Source organism: Brassica oleracea, chromosome C3 (assembly GCF_000695525.1).
Source record: "Brassica oleracea var. oleracea cultivar TO1000 chromosome C3, BOL, whole genome shotgun sequence".
Classification (NCBI taxonomy): Eukaryota; Viridiplantae; Streptophyta; class Magnoliopsida; order Brassicales; family Brassicaceae; genus Brassica; species Brassica oleracea.
In genome coordinates, this window is record NC_027750.1 from 22,058,283 (window position 1) to 22,079,388 (window position 21,106).

Sequence of the window (21,106 nt, forward strand, 5' to 3'; positions counted from 1 at the left end):
CTTTTGTCTCTACACCAAATATCCTCGTACTTCTTTTGCATTTATAATCCCATGTCTTTTGATATTTTCCAGTTTTCACCCAAATATTATACTAATCACCAACTCATACCCATTTTTCTTTTTAAACCTTAAAACAAAGTGCATACATACACCCATCCACTATTCTACATCTTCAAAAATAAAATATACTAATTTTGATTCGGGTTAGTTTTTTCCTACAAAAAATGACTATATTTGAACACTAATTTGATATATAAGTTAAAATCTTGAATGATTCTAATACAAAAAAATTCGAGACCAGTTTTCAAAATCCAATAACAGCCATTTCCTTTTCTCAAAACGTGTTTTAGACTTTTAGTACAAAATCTTGAATATTTCATATATTTCTTTAAACCAATATACCTATTGTTGTAGGTTAATAGTCGCTATATACAAAATACAAGGTTCAAATTGTAAATATAAGGAAGAATTACAGTTATTTCGATAAAAACAGTGTGCCACTGCCAACGAAACAGTGTGCGAGAGATTTGGGATGACTTGTTCTCTGTGTGCGGCGGGCATGCACGAGCACAGTTGACTCGATCCCGTTCACGAAAAGGTAAACTATAAAAAATCAGACGGCGAATTGATACTAAAATGGCGGTGGATAATGCGTCGTATCTGATGCAGTTTGTGGACGAAACCTCGTTTTACAATCGCATTGTTCTGAGTCACCTCTTGCCGGCGAGCCTGTGGGAGCCTTTGCCGCATTTCCTCCAGACATGGCTCAGGAACTACCTCGCCGGAAACTTGCTTTACTTCATCTCAGGCTTTCTCTGGTGCTTCTACATTTATCACCTCAAACTCAACGTTTATCTCCCTCAAGGTAACTTTACTTTTATTACAGAACTTAATTGTCTGATTGGTTCTTGTTTTTTTTTCATTTTAAGTTGTTCTTTTTTTTTGTCTTTAGATGCGATTCCGACAAGAAAGGCTATGCTTTTGCAAATCCACGTGGCAATGAAGGCGATGCCTTGTTACACTCTGCTTCCAACCGTCTCTGAGTATATGATCGAAAGTGGTTGGACCAGATGTTACTCTAGAATAGGCGAACTCAGCTGGATCCTCTACTTTGTTTCTATCGCGACATATCTTGTTTTAGTTGAGTTTGGTATTTATTGGATGCACAGAGAGCTTCATGACATTAAGCCTCTTTATAAGCATCTCCACGCCACCCATCATATCTACAACAAGCAGAACACTCTTTCTCCCTTTGCCGGTAAAGTATATTTTAATTTCTAGTCATGTAAAAGATTGGTTGCATTCAGCACTTTTTGTTGTTTTTTTGTTCAGGGCTTGCGTTTCACCCAGTAGATGGGATACTTCAGGCTTTACCGCATGTGATAGCTCTGTTTATAGTGCCGATTCATTTCACAACCCATCTAGGTCTTCTGTTCATGGAAGCGATATGGACAGCGAACATTCATGACTGTATTCACGGTAACATTTGGCCTGTAATGGGTGCAGGGTACCATACCATACACCACACTACTTACAAGCATAACTATGGTCACTATACCATATGGATGGATTGGATGTTTGGCTCTCTTAAGGACCCTCTTTTAGAAGATGTTGACAACAGAGACATCTCCAAGAAAGCTGAGTGAGAATGCCCTTTTGTTTTGTCTTTCTTTTACAACCCTTTTTTTACTTTCTTCTTCATGTGTCTCAGTCTTTCCAATTATTTTGTGTCGAACCATTTACTGCACATTTGCTGTCTAAACGTTCTTCTTTCTTGATTAACTAGTCACCAGCATTATTGACCATCAGAGAAAAGATTATGCAGTGTAGTCCCTGAACTTCATACGTATTTAGAAAAAAGACCCTAGAGAACCAATTCTACATTTGCTGCAAGCCACTGTATAATAATAACGTTAGTTGCAAATCCTTTCAACAGAAGTTCTGTTTATCACAGAACATTTAACCAAACAATGGCTTTTAACTCTGATAGTAATAAAAACATGAGGCTGAATATAAGTTGGGGGTGTAGTCTTGTAAATAGTCTAAATACCATGGCATATATAAAACAATTACACGTGTTTCAAAAAATAAAGATAAACAAATTACACAAAGCGTTGAAGACTTGACATCTAGCGATGTAGACGCAGAATATTCTCTCTCTCATAAAACGCATTATCAGAGGTTGACTTTCCCACGGCGGATACATGGCGGCAGAGAATGGGTTTCTTACTCAGTTCGTCGACGAGACAACGTTTTACAACCGGATCGTCCTGAGTCACCTCTTGCCGGCGAATCTATGGGAGCCTTTACCACGTTTCCTTCAAACATGGCTCCGGAGCTACCTCACCGGAAACTTATTTTACTTCATCTCCGCCTTCCTCTGGTGCTTCTACATCTATTACCTTAAACGCAATGTTTACATCCCCGAAGGTGACTTTATTTTAGTTTCATGTAAATTGTAAATTGTAATGTATTTGGTTCGGTTTCGGTTCTGTATTTGGATAGTTCAGTTATTTTATTTTGGGATTTTGGTTAATTTGGTTAGTTTCGATTCGAAATTTTGGTTAGTTTGGTTTGAAGCATTAATAATTTGTCTTAGTTCTATTTTTTGTTTTTAATGAATCTGCAATTTACTTCAGATTCTATTCCTACAAGAAAGGCAATGATTCAGCAAATACATGTGGCAGTGAAGGGTATGCCTTGGTATACACTTTTCCCAACTGTCTCTGAGTATATGATCGAGCGTGGTTGGACCAAATGTTACTCTACACTTGACCAATTCAATTGGTTCCTCTGTTTTGTTTACATCGTGCTCTATCTCGTTATAGTTGAGTTTGGGATGTATTTGGTTCACAAAGGGCTTCATGACATTAAATTTCTCTATAAGCATCTCCATGCCACCCACCACATGTACAACAAACAAAACACACTCTCTCCATTTGCTGGTAAGTCCCACCCTCTAATCTCAAAACACACTCTGTCCATCCATTTACTTAAAACGTTTTTGATTTTTTTCTCAGGGTTTGCGTCCCATCCATTGGATGGGATACTTCAGGCTGCACCACATGTGATAGCTCTGTTCATAGTGCCGGTTCATCTCATAACGCATATGAGTCTTTTGTTTTTGGGAGGGATATGGACAACGTGCATCCATGATTGCATCCATGGTAATATCTGGCCTATAATGGGTGCAGGGTACCATACAATACACCATACTACATACAAGCATAACTATGGTCAATATACCATTTGTATGGATTGGATGTTCGGCACCCTTAAGGTTCCTGTAGCCGAAGATAACGGCTTAGATCAGAAAGCTAAGTGTGATTAATGTTCAAAGTTCACTTGTGGGTGTCAGTCTCTTTCAATGATATTATATATTTTCAAGATGATATTTCAAGATTTGGATCTTTTGATTCAAAATCTGAATGATTTGGGGTCTATGTGCCTTTTACCTATCTTAAATTCTTAGATTTTGTGTAGTGATTTGCGGTGTCAAGTTTACCATAACCTTTCTAATGATCTATTAAAAGTCTAGCCAAAGTTTTACATTAGCCGGCTCTTTTTTTTTTTAAGAAAATAGTAAACTCTTAATCAAACCACTGGACTAAGGGAGGTTCCACCCAACATAATGGCTTTAATTCCAATAATAAAAACATGGGGCTGTATATAAGTTTGGGGTGTTGTCTTCAGAGCCGGGCTTGGGCAGAGTCTCACGAAACATCCGTGTCCATTTCCAATTTTTCCCTCTGTAGATATGTAATGTAATGTTAATATATTAGTTTTATGTGCAAAGTGAAACTAAAAAAACAAAGTTCTGGTTTGTACTGTACAAAATAAAAAATATAAGTTATTAACATTAGCGCAAGTAACTTAGGGTAAGTTATTTGATTTTCTGTACTTTATTTTTATTTAAATAATCGTAAATATTATAATAGATTTAAATAAGTAAAAAACATCATTTTTAACTCACTAGAGGAAACTTACGAGAGAGTCTTTTCAACTTCTCATGTTCTCTTTACTCTGTAAAAGCAAGCAAGTTCATAAGAAAACCAGAGATTTTTTCTTGTTCTATAGTTTTTTCGATGTTGCGTTTTATTATCAAAGCTACGATAAGTTTATCTTTATTTCGAATAGGGTCCCGAAATCTCAGGCCCGGCTCTGGTTTTCTTGTAAATACTTCTTAATAAATGTTTGAAAGTAACGTATACAGCAAGCAACATGAGCAGAGATAAACAATTCACAAAACGTTAAAGTCCCCTCCATCTAGCGATTTATACGCAGAGATTCGCTCTCTCTCTCTCTCTCTCACACACACACACACAATACGCATTATCAGAGTTTTAACTTTCCCACGGTGGATACATGGCGGTGGAAAATGAGTTTCTTACTCAGTTCGTCGAGGAGACAACGTTTTACAACCGTATCATCCTGAGTCACCTTTTGCCAGCGAACCTGTGGGAGCCTTTGCCACATTTCCTCCAAACATGGCTCAGGAACTACCTGGCCGGAAACTTACTTTACTTTATCTCCGGCTTCCTCTGGTGCTTCTATATCTATTACCTTAAGCTCAACGTTTACTTCTCCAAAGGTAACTTTGCTTTTAATTTTCTGTTTTTCTTGTTTTCATTTATGTGGTCAAATTTTGTAGTTCTTGATGATTTTTGAGCTAAAAAAATGAAAAAAATATATTACATTCCTCAAATTATATCACCTTGAATATGAAAAAAAAATTCCAACTGGATTGCACTATGTAGTAAAATTTTCATAAATGCTTAATTATATTACATTCCTCAAACTATTCACCAGTTAATATGAAAAAATATAATTGATATTCAATTTCATTCTATAACAATATTCCATGCCATTTCAGAAAAAAAAACATTTCTTTGAGAAATCATTCCTAGTTGAAAAATACTGAAATAGATGAAATACTTTTGACAAAAAAGAAGAAGATGAAATACTAATTCCATTCCGTTATATTCCATTGATAATTTACTAGTTCATCCTATCTAGTTTTTACTAAATACCAGTTATTAGAGGGATCATAGTTTTTTCTTTCCTTTTTGTCTTAGTTTTGGTTTTTTATTTATTTAATAATCTACCATTTGCTTCAGATTCAATTCCTACAAAAAAGGCGATGATTATGCAAATACATGTGGCAATGAAGGCTATGCCTTGGTACACACTTCTTCCAACTGTCTCCGAGTATATGATCGAGCGTGGTTGGACCAAATGTCACTCTACACTTGACCATTTCAACTGGTTCCTCTCTTTGGTTTACATCACACTCTATCTTCTTTTGGTTGAGTTTATGATTTATTGGGTTCATAAAGAGCTTCATGACATTAAATTTCTCTATAAGCATCTCCATGCCACTCATCATATGTACAACAAGCAAAACACACTCTCTCCATTTGCTGGCAAGTCACACTCTCAAGAACTCTCTTTCAAAACACACTCTCCATTTACTTAAAATGTTTTTGTTTTGTTTTAGGGCTCGCGTTCCATCCTTTGGACGGGATACTTCAGGCAGTACCGCACGTGATAGCTCTGTTCATATTGCCAATTCATCTCATAACGCATCTGAGTCTTTTGTTTTTGGAAGGGATATGGACAGCGAGCATCCATGATTGCATTCATGGTAACATATGGCCTATAATGGGTGCTGGATATCATACCATACACCATACTACATACAAGCATAACTATGGTCATTATACCATTTGGATGGATTGGATGTTTGGCACCCTCAAGGTTCCTTTAGCCGAAGATGACAACGAGAAAGTAAAGTGAGATTAATGTTTCAAAATTCACATTCTTTTCCATTGCATGCATGTGTTGTTCTTCTCGTGAGTCTTAAAAGCTTTGTAATCACTTTGTTGGAATAAGAAACATGACTTGCACTATTTGCTGCAAAGTTTCTGACTTTTCTTTTAATTTTCAATTCTAAAATGTTGTGTATTTAGACTTATATTGTAGGTGAGGCTGCTAAAGATATAAGCTTATGTAAGAGGCATAGTTTATCTTTTTTTCAGCCGTTAACAAATTTTATTTCTCCTTGAAAACTATCATATAGTACCAAGTTTATATGAAGTTAAGACTACTTCATTCTATACATCTATCTATTAAATAAAAGTTAAATATCAGCTTCCTCAGGAAAACCAAGTATTGGTGTCTAATGGTCAAACGTGCATTGATAATCAATAAACTAAATTTAATCATGGTTTGGATCATTGGATGTGAGCTGATTTCGAATTTTGAACTTAGAGGGACAAATAAATTCAAACTTTGATTTAAAAGGAGAAACAAGTATTTTACTTTTATTTGATGGGTATACAAAATGTAGTATTAATTCCGCGTGAACATTGTGTTATATCATAGTTTTGAAAGAAATAAATTATTTAAATTTAAGTTAAGGTAAAAGATTTTAAGTTAAGGTAAAAAATCTGTAAGGTAGAAAAATAAGAAAACAAATCAATTTTTTTTGCAACACAAATATAACGCTTCTATCTGTATAAAAATGTGTTTCATCATTAGTTGCAACAAGACGCGTGCTGCTCTCTCTCAATCTCTCTGTTTCATCCGCCGTGAAAATTACACCCTTTTTTTATTTAACTAACCCACGAGATAATCGAACAGAGTCAGGTAATTTTCACTCTCTAATTCTGTTTTTAAAAAAAATCTATTTTTGTATAAAGCTGGCTCCTTTGACATGGGTTTTAGTATTTGTGTCGACATAACAAAACATTTAGATTGCACACTGCTCCCCACAGAGTCACTATTACTTTGATTACTCTGATGTTGAATTGGGGTTTCATCTACTCATCACGAAGGCTTTTACCTGTCTACTTCCCTCTTTCTTGAATCTTAATTCTCGTCCACCAGCTTAGCCTTTTTTTTTTCCCTTTATTGCTACTCTTCAACTAACTTTTTTTTGGGGACTTTTTTAACTGCTACGTTAATACACGGAGTCTGTTCCTCGTTTTGGTGGTTTTTTTCCAGGTTTGTCGGTTCTTCTTGCGCCAATGGTTTTGAAAAAAAAAGGTTTTTAAATTGGTGGTTTTATATTTCTTTCAGTGTGTGTATGGTGAATCTAATTGCCAAGTGTTGAGTCTCTAATTAAACCTTGTACTTTGCAAAGTAAGTGACTCTTGGTTCCAGATTTGGTGAGATCACAATCTACTTAATCATGCTTTTGTTCAGTGCAAGTTTTGGCCTGAAGTTATAAAGGATTCATCTCTCATCTTTTGTCTTGTGGTTCTGTGTATGAAGAAGTTCTTTGTAGATAATAGGTTTCTTATAAACTTTAGTCTCTAGCTTGAACATGGAAAATGGTTATTGTATTAGAACAAAACCAATTAGTTATCGCAATGACATATTTAGCTTTACCCAAAAGATTGAGCTGTGAATTAGTAAGTCGTTAGAAACGTTGTCCTTGGACATAATTAGTAAGTCGTTAGGAATGTTTCTTCATTATTTTTATTGTGGTAGTTCTCTATAAAAACTTTTTGCCCGGACCAGTTTGTGATTATTGAGATCTTAGGCTGTAACAAACCGGGGGACCTGAGATTTCAAGAAAATTGCTTGATAATTGAGTTTCACCATCTGAAATTCAACTCGTAGAAACCTAACAGGTAAAGAGACCCCTAACTGTATTTGTCTTTGGTTGTTCTTGAGTTCATGTTGTTATCTTTCTTGCTTAGATTGTTGGCTTTTTCCATCTCTGTGGCCACTTTAATGTAAAGAGAAAAAGGGAAGATTATTTGATTAATCTCATATTATAATGTCTCTGAGCAGGACATGATGAGAGAGGCGCAACAAGGCACTCACACTGTGAGGTCCCACGGAATGACACTCGCAAGAACTCACATGCACGACTGGATCATACTCGTACTACTCGTCATCCTCGAGTGCATCCTCCTCATAATCCACCCGTTTTACCGCTTTGTCGGTAAAGACATGATGACTGATCTAAGCTACCCTCTAAAGAGCAACACCGTACCTATCTGGTCTGTCCCGGTAAGCAAGCTTCCCCACTAACTCAAAGCTATTAACATTTAACATTTGACTGCAGACATCATTCACAACATAAACAAATCATTCCTTTCCTTCAGGTCTATGCGATGCTGCTGCCACTGGCTATATTCGTCTTCATCTACTTCCGTAGGAGAGACGTATACGATCTTCACCACGCGGTGCTAGGTCTGTTGTACTCTGTTCTGGTGACGGCTGTGCTTACTGATTCGATAAAGAACGCAGTTGGTAGACCGCGTCCTGACTTCTTCTGGCGTTGTTTTCCTGATGGCAAAGCTGTAAGTATTATTACTCCCTCTGTTTCAATATAGATGATGTTTTGAGAGATTTTATTTTTTCATAATAGAAGAATATGTTTGCACAAATATAGATAAATTTAATTTTATAAAAAACCTGTGTAGCTAATTGTATTTTTTGTTATATCTATTTATAATTAAATAAATTAGTTTTTAATTATATTTTAGTGAAACTTTTGAATAAAAAGTGGTTTTCTTAATATATGTGCATTAAGGTAAAACATCATGGGAGTACTACTACTATTGTGTGTTTTAGTTCATGTTCTGTCTTTTGAGTTTTGTTTTTTTGCTTCTCAGGTTTATGATAGTCTGGGTGATGTGATATGTCATGGTGATAAAAGTGTTATAAGGGAAGGGCACAAGAGCTTCCCAAGCGGACACACTTCATGTAATAAGACCAAACCTTTCTTGAGCATTATTAATACAGAACACTAGAAAGAAGCAAAAGAGAGTGAATAGTTTTGGCTATTGCAGGGTCTTTCGCGGGACTAGGATTCTTGTCGCTGTACTTATCAGGGAAGATTCGAGCGTTTGATGGTAAAGGACACGTTGCGAAGCTGTGCATTGTCATACTCCCTTTGCTAGTTGCAGCTCTTGTTGGTATCTCTCGTGTAGATGACTATTGGCATCACTGGCAAGACGTCTTCGCAGGAGGCTTGCTAGGTTTGCTTGTTTTCACTCCCTACTCAAAAAGATCAAAACTTGTTTTCCCTTTAAACATCACACCGTCGTCTAAACTTGCAGGTCTTGTGGTCTCTACGTTCTGTTATCTTCAATTCTTCCCGCCACCATATCGCACTGAAGGTGAAAAGAGAATTGTTGATTCCTTTTGAGAAGATAAGTGTTGTGAATTGATCATCAAATGTATGGTTTTTTTTTTTTGTAGCTTGGGGGCCATATGCTTACTTCCTTGTGTTGGAGGCAGCACGAGCTCAAACTCAAGCTCAAGCAGCAGAGAATGAAGCGGCGCAACGACCGCCTCAGGGTGATAACGGTGAAGAGGAAGACGGTGGGTTTATGGGACTACATTTGGTGGATAATCCGAGTATGAGGAGAGAAGAAGCAGATGTAGAAGCTGGTAGAGTGCCGTCTAGAGGCTGAGATTATAAAGAATCACTGAAGCTGGTTTGGTTGCAGCTTAGGACACTTTTGTCTTGTTCTTATACATTCTTTTGTTTGCTTACTTGTCTTTTGGTGTTTGGTTTACAGTTTATTGCTTTTAATTTGTTCAGTTCAGTTTTGTCGAACCAAATGTTAAAGCCAAAACGCTTCTATAATCTCCACTCCATGTTATAGATTAAACGAAATTAATGAAGAAAACGCGATTGAAAGATCATGCGTTTTAGTGAAGGTAGTGTAGTAATTGGGTTATATATCACTCGACACATGGGCCTGTGAAATAAAAGAGAATTTAATGGGTCAAATATCAGTAGGCCCATGGGCCTGTTAATACACATGGCTCCACGCCCTCTTCTCTTGTTTGAACCTTCACATTTGTCACAGTAGCATAGAAATAATCGAAGAAACCTCTTCCATCTTCCAGCAGAAAGTAGAGGAAAATGGCTATCTCTATGGATCGGATCGTCGTTTCCCCTTCATCTTACGTTTGCCGTACCTCTCAAGCTCGGAGATCTAGATCTTCCGTAGTTTCCATGGCTTCCACGATTCGCTCCGCTTCTACGTGAGTTTTTTTTTTTCCTCGCTTCATTGCCTGATCTGGTGATTTAGATTTGAGTGTCGATCGATGATAAATCTCTAGATTCGGTTGATCATATGATTATTGAATGAAATGAAAATAAACAGTTTGTTACATGGTTCACTATATATACATTGGTTTAGTAAAAGGAAGCTAAACCAACTAATAACCGTTAATCTAAACCGGAGTATACCAGCCTATATATCAGCTAATAATGAATTGTATTGTAGTGTAGTAGCTGCTTAGTCTTAATTCATTTGAAATTCTATTTTTGGCTTAATTACAGAGAGGTTACTAACGGAAGGAAACTCTACATCCCTCCACGAGAGGTACATGTCCAAGTGAAACACTCCATGCCACCACAGAAGCTGGAGATCTTCAAGTCCTTAGAAGGATGGGCTGATGAGACCCTCTTGACTTACTTAAAACCCGTTGAGAAGTCCTGGCAGCCTACAGACTTTCTCCCGGAAGCTGAGTCTGAAGGGTTCTATGACCAAGTCAAGGAGCTGAGGGAGAGGTGCAAGGAGCTTCCTGATGAGTATTTCGTGGTGCTTGTTGGTGATATGATCACAGAAGAAGCGCTTCCGACTTACCAGACCATGTTGAACACCTTGGATGGAGTTAGGGATGAGACGGGAGCGAGTCCTACTCCTTGGGCGGTGTGGACGAGGGCTTGGACTGCTGAAGAGAATAGGCATGGGGATTTGCTTAACAAGTATCTTTATTTGTCTGGGAGAGTTGACATGAGGCAGATTGAGAAGACTATTCAGTACCTTATTGGCTCTGGAATGGTAAGTTCTTATGTTTCAAGTTCTGAATTGATTTGCTTGATTGATTTGTATTGTCTTTGTAGGATCCTAAAACTGAGAACAACCCTTACTTGGGTTTCATCTACACTTCCTTCCAAGAGAGAGCCACCTTCATCTCCCATGGAAACACTGCCAGGCTGGCGAAAGATCGTGGAGACTTGAAACTTGCGCAGATATGCGGGACCATTGCTGCTGATGAGAAGCGCCACGAGACTGCTTACACCAAGATTGTGGAGAAGCTCTTTGAAATTGACGCTGATGGCACGATCCTGGGACTGGCTGATATGATGAAGAAAAAGATCTCAATGCCTGCACATTTAATGTACGATGGCCAAGATGATAACCTCTTTGAGCACTTCTCAACCGTTGCCCAGAGGCTTGGTGTCTACACTGCAAAGGACTATGCTGATATTCTGGAGTTTCTTGTTGAACGGTGGAACGTTGAGACTTTGTCAGGCCTTTCTAGTGAAGGACACAGGGCCCAGGTAAATTGGACTGCTTGGTTTGCTTTGTGTATTTAATTGGGCCCTGAGCTTGAACTCTGACTCTGTCAATGCCTTTGACAGGACTTTGTCTGCGGATTACCTGCAAGAATCCGCAGAATTGAAGAGAGAGCTCAAGGAAGAGCCAAGGAAGCAGCCAAAAACGTGCCATTCAGCTGGATCTTTGGTCGAGAGATTAGGGCTTAAGCAAAACAGTTCTCTATCAGATTATGCCCAGAGTAAGCCATAAATTTCGTCATCTATGAGGAACCACTTTTAAGACCACGAAAGTTCATTTGAATATGTTTTGTTTTCCACGGAACATTGTAGATAAAGGCTTGTGGTTAGGTTATGTTTCTTGTTTGAATTAGTTCAAGACCAAAAAAGCTGTTTTGAGTGTTTGTAGTGTCAGTGTCTCGTTACCAAGCACAAAACTTAAGAGTTTGCTCTTTATATTTGGTTCTCTTTATGTTGTATCAGTACCGAATAATGCTCTCATAAATAAAGAAAGGTTTGTAAACTCAATGGTTTTCTCTCTTGCAGTTAATAACTAAACCAAGGCTGACAGTTTTATTACCACACCAAATATGAAACTTAAGAGAACGTTTTAATACATTTGAAACAGAGTAAAGACCAGAATGAATACCACCTTGACTGATTCAAACAAGAAAGAAGAAAGACTTGATTCAAAATCTTGTTTTTTTTCCGGCTTAACTTCAACTCTCATTCACCAATTTGTAGTAACGAAATTACACCTTTACAAAATTTTCACCCCACGTACAATAGCAGGATCTAGTATCACCGAGGAACACTTAGAATGATCATACGCTACCCGAATCATTTCGAGATTGCATTTTTCACTACTACAAAAATCAAAATCTTGTTTTGCTTTTAAAACATAAGATTTTTTTAATAGAAATTTGGTTAATTTGAAGTTAGAAAAAGAAACTATATGTTTTGCAGGAGAAGTACTCCACTTTTATATTCCTTCCAACTATATCCTCAAAATGTTTAAAAATAGAAATTGAAAGAGAGAGAGAGAGAGAGAGAGAGAGAGAGAGAAAAGGGTTTTTAGGGGTTTAGAATCAGAAACTGCAGCTGAAGATAGTCTGTGAGAGAAAGAAGCAATGTGGAGATCCGTTTTATGCCGATCGCAAAATGCCTCTCGGAACCTCTTCGCTACTCGAATCTCGACGAAGAAGACCCATTCTCCTTCGCTAACATCCCTTCCCAGGCTCTCATACGCTTCCTCTGAAAATGCTTCCCCCCGAAACCTCAGGCTCTTCTCCTCGACCCCTACTGAAGAGAAGAACCCATTTTCATCAGCCTCAGAGCTCGCCCACGAAGAATCAAATCCTTCCCATTCTGGGTTCTCCGAAAGTCATGATTTTTATGTAAATGGTGCTGAGATTGCTACAATTGAAGCTTCTGACGATGGATCCGTTGCACAAGTCGAGGAAGTGACTCAATTTGACGAGGAAAAGTTTGAATCTTTGCTATCTCTGTTACGAAGTGAAGAAGAGTCTTTAGAGTTTGGTCTGAAGACGCTCGACGTCGATCTAAACTCAGACCTTGTCGTCAAAGTGTTTGAGTCCCCAGGAATCTCAGGTAAGAACTTGATTAGGTTTCTCAAGTGGGCAACTAATAAGAAAGAAGAGATCACTCTCACCACATCGCTTGTGGAATCTCTCCTTGTAGCTGTATCTGTCGAGGGACGTAGATTAAACGCTTATGCTTTGTGGGATTTGGTTAAAGAGATTGGCGAGAATGAGAGTGTTTTGAATCTGGAGATAATGAATGAGTTGATAGCACTGCTTGGGAAGCTTGGCAAGTCCAAAGCTGCTTTTGATGTGTTTAGTAAAACAGAAGAGTTTGGGTTTACTCCGAATGAGAAAACATATTACGTGACGTTGGAGGCGCTTTGTAAGCGGTCGTTTATGGAATGGGCAGGGGCTGTGTGCGAGAAGATGCTCAAGAGTGGTGTGTTACCAGAGGGAGGAGACCAGGTTGGTAACATCATCACTTGGTTTTGTAAGGAAGGGAAGGCTGAAGAGGCTTATTCTGTTTACGAACTGGCAAAGGCGAAAGAGAAGTTGCTGCCTCCTAGTTCTGTTGCTACTCTGATAAGTGCGCTTTGCAAGAACGATGGGACTGTTGCGTTTGCTCAGGAGATGTTGAGTGATCTATCTGGAGAAGCTAGGCGACAAGGGATCAAACCGTTTTCTGATGTGATCCGTAGTTTATGCAGGATGAAGAATGTTAAAGACGCCAAAGCTTTGCTTATGGATATGATCTCGAAAGGGCCTGCTCCCGGGAATGCGGTTTTCAATTTGGTTGTCCACGCTTGTTCGAGAAGCGGAGATCTTGATGAAGCCAAAGAGGTTTTGAAGTTGATGGAGAGTAGAGGTTTGAAACCAGACGTATACACATACACCGTCATCATCAGCGGGTATGCTAAAGGAGGGATGATGAACGAAGCTCAAGAGATGCTAGCAGAAGCGAAAAAGAAACATAAGAAGCTTAGTACCGTGACGTATCACTCTCTCATCCGAGGATACTGCAAGATTGAAGAGTATGACGAAGCTTTGAACCTTTTGAATGAAATGGAGAGTTTCGGAGTGAGGCCTAGTGCTGATGAGTATAGTAAGATGATACAATCATTCTGCCTCAAAGCGTTGGGTTGGGAGAAAGCAGAGATGCTGTTTGAGGAGATGAAGCAGAAGGGCTTGCACCTCAATGCCATTACTCAGGGGCTAATAAGAGCAGTTAAAGAGATGCAATCTGAAGATGATAGTTCACTAGCTGCAGCATAGAACTGGATCTGATCTTTATTTTTTACATTTGTGCTATCAATCTGGAATAGCTTTTGAAGATGTTTTTCTTGGTTTGAAATCCCAAAAGATACATTGTTTGTGCTCAAGTTACTGGTAGCATTCTCCAATAAGGTTTCAATCCAAATGTTTTATTATCTTCCGGTTTTGTATGGTGAAAACGTAAACCAATAATACATCATTTTTGTAAAAAATCTTAGGAAATTCTGATGACTACTTTGTTCTTCTTGCCTGAAGAGAGAACAAGACCTTTCCCTTCAACAATGTCTCCTTCTTCAACTCTCTTATTCTCATCATCAACTCTCTCATTGTTCATATAAACTCCACCTTGCTTCAACATCCTCCTTGCTGCAGACTTACTCTCAAACAACCCTGAAGAAACAGACACATCCACAATAGAAACACCTGAAACTCGATCTATAGGCAGTGAGCAAGTCGGTATATCCTCTGCAATTCTCTCAATCAAGTTCCAATCAAGCTTTGTCTCAGCTCCTGGTCTTAAAGCCTCCGTTGCTTTCATTGCTTCCTTCAAACCCTCTTCACCATGTACAAATCTCGTTACCTCTTCCGCAAGCTTCATCTGCGCGGTGTTGGGGACATACCCAGGCTTCCTCATCTCATCTTCCAACATCTTGATCTCATCCAAACTCAAGAAAGTTAACGTCTTCAAGAAGCGTATCACATCAACGTCTGGAACTGAGAAGAAGTACTGATAGAACTTATAAGGCGACAACATGGAAGGAGATAGCCAAATAGCTCCATCTTCTGATTTTCCAAATTTTGTCCCATCGTTTTTCAGTAGGAGAGGGAACGTTAGCCCGTAAGCAGCTTCTTCGGGTTGGAGAATCTTACGGATCAAATCAGTTCCAGCTGTGATGTTGCCCCACTGATCACTCCCACCTATCTGAACATTGACCCCTTCCTTGTCCAACAAGTGAACAAAGTCATATCCTTGCAGTAACTGATAGCTGAACTCGGTGTAGCTCATACCTTGCTCTGATTCCAACCTCTTCTTCACATTCTCCTTTGCCATCATTGGTCCAACTCTAGCGAACCGACCAACGTTTTTCAGAAAGTCTAGCATCGTCATGTCTTTCCACCAATCATAGTTATTAAAGATCACATGATTGCCACCAAGAATCTTGACGAGGATGTTTTTAATCCCGGCGATGTTTTTCTCCAATGTAAGGGAGTCAAGCTCAGGTCTCTCTAGGCTTTTGCCAGATGGGTCACCAACGCGTCCAGTGGCACCACCGATCAAACCAACGGCTTGGTGTCCACATCTTTGGAACCAAGAGAGGACAATGATACCAAGGAGGTTACCCAAGTGTAAACTCTCAGCCGTTGGATCAAACCCGCAGTAGACTTTTAGAGGAGCTACGTTGGGATCAGAGCAAGCAGACCTGAGATTCTCGCTTGTGATTGACTCCAGGAGTCCTCTTTCTTCGAGTATATCAACTACATTTGAGCGAGAAGCAGCTGTCTCAAGAGAGGAAGTAGAAAACTTAACAGAGGAGAACAGAGGAGCTCTAGAAGTGGAGAAAAGCTGATGAGCTTGGACCCTGTTGAAGAAAATGGAGGGGGATGATTCAAGTATAGAAGCAACACGTAAGGGAGGTAAGAAGGTTCTGGAACAAAAAGGGAAGATAGTCCTTGAAGCAAGGGTCACTCCTGTTGCATATGCCATAAGGTTTACTATTTTGCCGTGACCTTTCTTCAATAGAGAAGCTGGGAGAACTAAATAGAAAAAAAACAAAATGGTAAAGAAGCCATCTTTTATCCTCTAAAACTGAAAGCAAGCAATACTGTATGGTATGCAAGTAAGTAAATGCACAAGTTAATCTGATAGGAAAAAAAAAAAAAAAGACTAGCCTGGATAATTGCAAAACTGAAAAGTCCTGTAATTTTAAACAAACCAATTCAATTAAGCCTAATTAAAGGAAAAACTGATTTCCAAATCCAACATTCTCAGACAGGCAGGCAATTTAACAAACACCTTATGTGCATTGACAATACAGTCCCAATAAACCCGGGAACAAATAGTTCAATCTCCAAAAAATTGTAAATTTTCAGAGGTTTCAAGAACTTCAAGCAAAGACTAGAGAACACAACTAAAAATGGATAAAAGAATCCAACTTTGAGGGTGAAAGAAGTGAAAGAGCTTACTGGGGAAATGGACTTCGTTTTCGACCTTTTTGCTTTGCCACACAGACCAAGATGCTTCAGATTATTTGAGATTAACATGGCATACCGGAAAACGTCTCCGGTTTAAACTTCAGACATAGAAAACCGGAAATTTAATTTCTTATTAAAATAGCTAGGTAAAGAAACCGTGCGGAAACTGACAAACATACCGCATTTTATATAACTGCTTTTGAGTAAATATATGTATTTTGTTTATAGGTTTGGTTGCAGTAAAGTTATAAATATGTCAATACCAATTAGTAAAGAAGAGTAAATACATACATGTTTTAAGTTATTAGAGTGATCCCATTTTATTAAAAATATATGCCACCTTGTAGAATTTAAAGCATCTTATTTTCCTATAAAAGAAGTTCATGTGTCATCAAAGTAAACTAAAATGAGGACAAAATACATATCTTTAAATTTTCCAAGAACATTGAAATGTATAATATAAGTAAAATGAAAAATAACCACAAACTGTATCAATAAAAAACATTCAAAATGAAAAAAAAAACTGATAATTACATATATTAAAATATGATTACAGTATTTATATAAGCCTTAATGTTCCAGTTATATTTTTGGTATATAAACCTTAATGTTCCAGTCATATTTTTACCAAAATAAATATTGCATACCATCGTGTCTCCATCTTTTTAAGTTTTTCTTGCAATTTTCACATGATATTTAGCTCTGATAACTTCTTAAACAAATTTCAATTGTTTTCTTCATCACATGTAAATAATCTTTTCTTATTTAATTGACAATATTATAATTATTGGTTTCTACTTTTTTAAACAATTGCTATTTCTATGTTGGTAAAAAAATAATTACTATTTTGGATATATTTATTTACCTAGTTTATTTTTTGAGAAAGAATATTAAGAAAATTGGATATAGTAATAAATAGATGTTGACTTATGATGATATGAATTTTCTCATTTATAATATTGCCTTCAATTTTTATGGAGAGTTTATAAAACATCAACACTTATTAAATTAAATTAACAGTCATTAAATAAAATAAATGATAAATTATATGATTTACCTTTTTGAAATCATGATGACTTTTTGTTGGATCAATAAATATTGTTTTGAAGTCGAGGTGGTATTGAAATATAAATACTCAAAAATTCTATCGAGTCCTCAATCCAATTTTCAAAACTAAGATACAAAAATATCAAATAAAGATCTCATGTTTATATGTGTTTCTTCAAAGATATTTGAAAATCGTTTAACAATGAATCTCTACATTTTTAGTCTTTTTGTGATTGTTGTAATTTTCTAATTGTGAGTTATATAGATCACTAAATGTTTCAATGGTTGATAACCAAACATTGAAGAGATTATCTAATGGTTGCAAAGGTTAACATCAAAAATTTCAATGGTTTATCATCAAATACTACAATCACTAACAGCTGTAAGGATTCATCACCAAAGATTGCATTGGTTCACTAAAAATTATATTCACCAACTGTTGCAATAATTTCTTCAAACATTTTGACATTACAGATACAATTTTAAAGATGAAAAAACACACTCTTATACATTTGTGATGCTACAAATCTCGTTCAACAATCACATTGGTTTCTACAGGATTCTTCATGAAGCTTAGCAACTGAAATTATGTGGTTTATTTATCTTTAACTACTTTAAACTCTTGTTTAGCCACCAAATTGACAGTTTATAATGCTAATGGAGCTGTAAAAACTCTGAACTATTGTAAGGTTCTTCAAGTTTAATTAATGGAGAACATGTTTGCACAAAAAAAAAATCATCTTGTCAATTAATTTGATCGTTAGAGATCAATGTAGAAACGTGAGAAAAAAAAAAGACAATCTCTCCTGGATTTTATTTGATTATATCTCTTTCTTCACTTCAAACTCTTCTTCTTTCTTTTCACTTTCCAGGCACAAATCTTGGCAAGTTCAAAAGTGTATTAACTCTTGCAACACCTTCTAGTGCAGAATACTCTGTTCCATGCTCTGTATCCATATTATCCTCTTCTTCTTTTATCAGCCTTTCAGCTTCATTCTCATCAGCAATCTCTTTACTCGTCCTGACACTACTCGAACGGCCTAGACCGCTTAGTCCTGATTCATCATCATTCTCAGACGCGGTTTCTAGTTCCTCATCTGCCAGTTTGGAGATGGAAGAAGCTGTAGATATGGCGTTTGTGTTGTTAGAGTCTAGATACAAGCAAACCGCAGCACAGTCATCGACTTTGGAGGTCGGGTACTTATATCTCCAAGCTCTAACCGCAGACTCAACTACAGCTCTTGCCGCAGAGGAACGAGATGGTGCTGCTGAAGCTACAATCCCCACTACCTCTTCGTTTGAGAGTACATCCCATATCTATCACACGTAACATAACATTAGCCATGTGAACAAACATCAAACAATGTGTTGGGAAAGAGAGAATGATTACCCCATCTGAAGCCAACACTATAAACTCATCTTTTTGGGTTAATCTACGGAATGATACATCAGGGACGGAGATTAGACCGAAGTTTTTCAGACAAAAGTCACCGAAAGCACGTGCCATTGCAAGTCCAGGTGAGTCACAGTTTGGCAGCCAAACTCTACAAACTTCAGGTTCATCTTTGAGAGCAAACACACGTCCACGGCACCTTTTAATTCTCTCTTCCTCAGCTGCCAAAAACCAATCAAAGGGCAATTAAATAATAAGATCCATACATGGACACCATCATAAGGACTTGTTATCATTCAAACCTGGGAGATTTGGCTTGAGATCCACAGTTAGTTGAACAGCAACAAGATCATTTTCACCGTCTCTTGTCCCCATCACAGCTCTAGAGTCCCCAACATTTCCAACAACGAGATAATCACCCTACGATAGAGCATAGGATACCTAATAAAGACCTTGTAAGAGTGAACTACGCTAAAAAAAAAAAAATTTAAGCACACCTGCTTGATCAAAGTCACTGCCGTTGTCCCACTGCAGAAACAGTCAACGCTTCCATTGAATATAAGTTCTCTATCCACAACTTTGAAAGCCTTAAGAAACGCCTCTTTTAGAGTTTGAAACAACTCAGAATGTGTCTCTTCCATGTTCTCCTCCTCAGCATCTTCAGAGTTGTTGATGTTGTCGGCACTATTAACAGTGGTGGTGGTCTTTAGAGCACCTTCAATAGGTACTTTAGGTTCCCAATAAGCACTTAATTTGAGAGGGAGACTATCTCTGACACTCTTTGCAACCATATGACCATATGGACCATGCCCATCAAACACTCCACAGAAGATTGTATCTGTCCTTGAACCAAAGTTCTGCACACAAAATATTTTTGAATCAATCAGAATCATTTGCATAGACTCTAAGCACAACAGAGCCTACCTGCCAGATTAATTGCAAACCAACTTTAATAATTTGATGTAAGAATCAAAAGATTCTTTTAAGCAAAAAAAAAAAAAAAAAAAAGAGAATCAAGATTCTAAATCATTTACTAGTTAGATCAAAGCAGTGGAGAAACAACAGAACACATAAGAACCAAAACAAAGAGTTAATGGTTTGTAACTAACCTCCCAAACAACCATGGCATCTTGGTTAGGCCCTTTCTTGCCTTGTTGAGTGAAGATACAAGCAACCTCACTTGATCCATTCAAGAACATCCGACCCGGAACCGTAGACAACGGATCATCATCATCTCTCCTGTGATTAAAGGAGGAGTTCCTGGAACCAAGTCTCTTCTTAGAGTTTTTTCTTTTCTTCACACCAAAGCCAGGAGAGCAAGGAGAGCCCGGTGTAGGACTCATGCTCTCTGCAGATAAACAGGACCCCATTCTCAGGGCCCTGATTATATTGAAAAGACACTCCAGACCAGCTATTGTATAATTACACACACGGTCCTCCAGCGAGAGAGATCTTAGATCCCAGTTATCACTACCACAAAGAGCAATGATGATTCAACTATGGAAAGAGATATCTGTAAGAACAAAAATTATCCCAATGATCACTACAGTGTGTAAGAACAAACATATATACCTTTTTTTTTTTTAATTTTGGTTCCAGCTACTTTATGCAAGAACACTAATGATGAATATAGTTCCTCAGCTGACTATAATACAGAGGAGTGTTTCTTAAAACCCACATGGCCAAAATTGAATGTTGAATAAAAATCAAAACTTTCAAAAGCTGACCAAGGAAAGGTAAAGGTCAGACTTGTGGGTCTGAACCTTTTTGAGTCTTCAAGAGAAAAAAGTTTCTCTTTTTTTTTTCTTTTTACATAAAAAAAAAACTCCAAAAAGGAGGAGATCAACGTAGTAGATGCTTGTTTATTTATACATGAGAATGCATCAAACAGGTGATTAAGAAAGACACTACAAACAGGAGAAACATTAAAACCCTATCTCTATCTCTCACTCTATTTTTCTTCTTTGTCTGCAACCAATCACTGAGAAAAAATTAACACATACAGAAAATAAGCAAACTCTTAAAATCGAATTTGAGCTGAAAAGACACTCACCACACCAGCAGACAGATCAATGAAAATGTAAGAAGATCTCAGAATCAGATTCTGTTCGCGCGTTTAGAGAGGAATAGAAAAAAAATAGGTAACTGAGAGTGAAGATGATGTTTTTAACGAGAAGAAACGCAACGACCAACTACAAACCCGTTCTTTCTTCTTTCTTCTTTCTTCTTTCTTCGTAGAGAGAGAGATAGAAACAGCAATGGAGATGGGTCCGTCACACTCTCAGAGCAAATATAATACAAACAGACTTTTTTGTTTTTTTGTCTTTTTTTTTTATAGAG

At 37.5% G+C, this 21,106-nt stretch overlaps 8 protein-coding genes across 19 annotated transcripts; 6 read left to right on the top strand and 2 right to left on the bottom strand.

The window, feature by feature from the left end:
- The first annotated feature begins 514 nt into the window (after positions 1–514).
- LOC106329479 (delta(7)-sterol-C5(6)-desaturase 1-like) lies at positions 515–1,776 on the top strand. The gene is made up of 3 exons (XM_013768138.1): positions 515–865; positions 953–1,258; positions 1,333–1,776. Exons 1-3 carry the CDS (start codon positions 637–639, stop codon positions 1,644–1,646), a joined length of 849 nt encoding a protein of 282 aa, XP_013623592.1. The 5' UTR covers positions 515–636; the 3' UTR covers positions 1,647–1,776.
- A 337-nt stretch (positions 1,777–2,113) lies between these two features.
- LOC106329480 (putative Delta(7)-sterol-C5(6)-desaturase 2) lies at positions 2,114–3,489 on the top strand. The gene is made up of 3 exons (XM_013768139.1): positions 2,114–2,430; positions 2,640–2,945; positions 3,021–3,489. The coding sequence occupies exons 1-3, from the start codon at positions 2,205–2,207 to the stop codon at positions 3,329–3,331; spliced, it is 843 nt and encodes a 280-aa protein (XP_013623593.1). The 5' UTR covers positions 2,114–2,204; the 3' UTR covers positions 3,332–3,489.
- Positions 3,490–4,298: 809 nt separating this feature from the next.
- Positions 4,299–5,890, top strand: LOC106329481 (putative Delta(7)-sterol-C5(6)-desaturase 2). The gene is made up of 3 exons (XM_013768140.1): positions 4,299–4,591; positions 5,118–5,423; positions 5,498–5,890. Exons 1-3 carry the CDS (start codon positions 4,366–4,368, stop codon positions 5,794–5,796), a joined length of 831 nt encoding a protein of 276 aa, XP_013623594.1. The 5' UTR covers positions 4,299–4,365; the 3' UTR covers positions 5,797–5,890.
- An 837-nt stretch (positions 5,891–6,727) lies between these two features.
- Positions 6,728–9,665, top strand: LOC106331854 (putative lipid phosphate phosphatase 3, chloroplastic). 12 transcript variants are annotated; one of them, XM_013770280.1, is made up of 9 exons: positions 6,750–7,005; positions 7,081–7,169; positions 7,525–7,637; positions 7,801–8,022; positions 8,118–8,315; positions 8,631–8,721; positions 8,808–8,996; positions 9,078–9,137; positions 9,220–9,665. In XM_013770280.1, exons 4-9 carry the CDS (start codon positions 7,804–7,806, stop codon positions 9,432–9,434), a joined length of 972 nt encoding a protein of 323 aa, XP_013625734.1. In that variant the 5' UTR covers positions 6,750–7,005; positions 7,081–7,169; positions 7,525–7,637; positions 7,801–7,803; the 3' UTR covers positions 9,435–9,665. The 12 variants fall into 12 exon arrangements, with proteins under 12 accessions (XP_013625738.1, XP_013625734.1, XP_013625736.1 ...); XM_013770282.1 differs by having other exon boundaries at positions 7,547–7,637; XM_013770277.1 differs by having other exon boundaries at positions 7,081–7,143.
- Positions 9,666–9,815: 150 nt separating this feature from the next.
- LOC106336467 (acyl-[acyl-carrier-protein] desaturase 5, chloroplastic) lies at positions 9,816–11,838 on the top strand. The gene is made up of 4 exons (XM_013775302.1): positions 9,816–10,014; positions 10,316–10,820; positions 10,883–11,323; positions 11,405–11,838. Exons 1-4 carry the CDS (start codon positions 9,893–9,895, stop codon positions 11,525–11,527), a joined length of 1,191 nt encoding a protein of 396 aa, XP_013630756.1. The 5' UTR covers positions 9,816–9,892; the 3' UTR covers positions 11,528–11,838.
- Positions 11,839–12,361: 523 nt separating this feature from the next.
- LOC106335921 (pentatricopeptide repeat-containing protein At3g02650, mitochondrial-like) lies at positions 12,362–14,272 on the top strand. The gene has a single exon (XM_013774607.1). The coding sequence runs from the start codon at positions 12,448–12,450 to the stop codon at positions 14,131–14,133; it is 1,686 nt and encodes a 561-aa protein (XP_013630061.1). The 5' UTR covers positions 12,362–12,447; the 3' UTR covers positions 14,134–14,272.
- LOC106335922 (tyrosine--tRNA ligase, chloroplastic/mitochondrial-like) lies at positions 14,262–16,457 on the bottom strand. The gene is made up of 2 exons (XM_013774608.1): positions 16,318–16,457; positions 14,262–15,888 (listed from the first exon to the last, which is right to left on the bottom strand). Exon 2 carries the CDS (start codon positions 15,836–15,838, stop codon positions 14,348–14,350), a length of 1,491 nt encoding a protein of 496 aa, XP_013630062.1. The 5' UTR covers positions 15,839–15,888; positions 16,318–16,457; the 3' UTR covers positions 14,262–14,347.
- A 1,541-nt stretch (positions 16,458–17,998) lies between these two features.
- Positions 17,999–21,028, bottom strand: LOC106328567 (probable protein phosphatase 2C 33). The gene is made up of 6 exons (XM_013767040.1): positions 20,820–21,028; positions 19,876–20,279; positions 19,264–19,623; positions 19,069–19,186; positions 18,764–18,987; positions 17,999–18,690 (listed from the first exon to the last, which is right to left on the bottom strand). The coding sequence occupies exons 2-6, from the start codon at positions 20,134–20,136 to the stop codon at positions 18,235–18,237; spliced, it is 1,419 nt and encodes a 472-aa protein (XP_013622494.1). The 5' UTR covers positions 20,137–20,279; positions 20,820–21,028; the 3' UTR covers positions 17,999–18,234.
- Between the last annotated feature and the right edge of the window lie 78 nt (positions 21,029–21,106).

Coding starts and splice junctions, on each gene's coding strand:
- LOC106335921 (XM_013774607.1), top strand. CDS start 12,448: ATGTGGAGATCCGTTTTATGCCGATCGCAAAATGCCTCTCGGAACCTC.
- LOC106329480 (XM_013768139.1), top strand. CDS start 2,205: ATGGCGGCAGAGAATGGGTTTCTTACTCAGTTCGTCGACGAGACAACG. Junction 2,431..2,639: donor CAATGTTTACATCCCCGAAG/GTGACTTTATTT, acceptor AATTTACTTCAG/ATTCTATTCCTACAAGAAAG. Junction 2,946..3,020: donor CACACTCTCTCCATTTGCTG/GTAAGTCCCACC, acceptor TTTTTTTCTCAG/GGTTTGCGTCCCATCCATTG.
- LOC106331854 (XM_013770284.1), top strand. CDS start 7,804: ATGATGAGAGAGGCGCAACAAGGCACTCACACTGTGAGGTCCCACGGA. Junction 8,316..8,630: donor GTTTTCCTGATGGCAAAGCT/GTAAGTATTATT, acceptor TTTGCTTCTCAG/GTTTATGATAGTCTGGGTGA. Junction 8,997..9,077: donor CTTCGCAGGAGGCTTGCTAG/GTTTGCTTGTTT, acceptor CTAAACTTGCAG/GTCTTGTGGTCTCTACGTTC.
- LOC106335922 (XM_013774608.1), bottom strand. CDS start 15,838: ATGGCATATGCAACAGGAGTGACCCTTGCTTCAAGGACTATCTTCCCT.
- LOC106328567 (XM_013767040.1), bottom strand. CDS start 20,136: ATGGGGTCCTGTTTATCTGCAGAGAGCATGAGTCCTACACCGGGCTCT. Junction 18,988..19,068: donor TCTCAAGCCAAATCTCCCAG/GTTTGAATGATA, acceptor GGTTTTTGGCAG/CTGAGGAAGAGAGAATTAAA. Junction 18,691..18,763: donor TAGTGTTGGCTTCAGATGGG/GTAATCATTCTC, acceptor TACGTGTGATAG/ATATGGGATGTACTCTCAAA.
- LOC106329479 (XM_013768138.1), top strand. CDS start 637: ATGGCGGTGGATAATGCGTCGTATCTGATGCAGTTTGTGGACGAAACC. Junction 866..952: donor CAACGTTTATCTCCCTCAAG/GTAACTTTACTT, acceptor TTTTGTCTTTAG/ATGCGATTCCGACAAGAAAG. Junction 1,259..1,332: donor CACTCTTTCTCCCTTTGCCG/GTAAAGTATATT, acceptor TTTTTTGTTCAG/GGCTTGCGTTTCACCCAGTA.
- LOC106336467 (XM_013775302.1), top strand. CDS start 9,893: ATGGCTATCTCTATGGATCGGATCGTCGTTTCCCCTTCATCTTACGTT. Junction 10,015..10,315: donor ACGATTCGCTCCGCTTCTAC/GTGAGTTTTTTT, acceptor GCTTAATTACAG/AGAGGTTACTAACGGAAGGA. Junction 11,324..11,404: donor GTGAAGGACACAGGGCCCAG/GTAAATTGGACT, acceptor TGCCTTTGACAG/GACTTTGTCTGCGGATTACC.
- LOC106329481 (XM_013768140.1), top strand. CDS start 4,366: ATGGCGGTGGAAAATGAGTTTCTTACTCAGTTCGTCGAGGAGACAACG. Junction 4,592..5,117: donor CAACGTTTACTTCTCCAAAG/GTAACTTTGCTT, acceptor CATTTGCTTCAG/ATTCAATTCCTACAAAAAAG. Junction 5,424..5,497: donor CACACTCTCTCCATTTGCTG/GCAAGTCACACT, acceptor GTTTTGTTTTAG/GGCTCGCGTTCCATCCTTTG.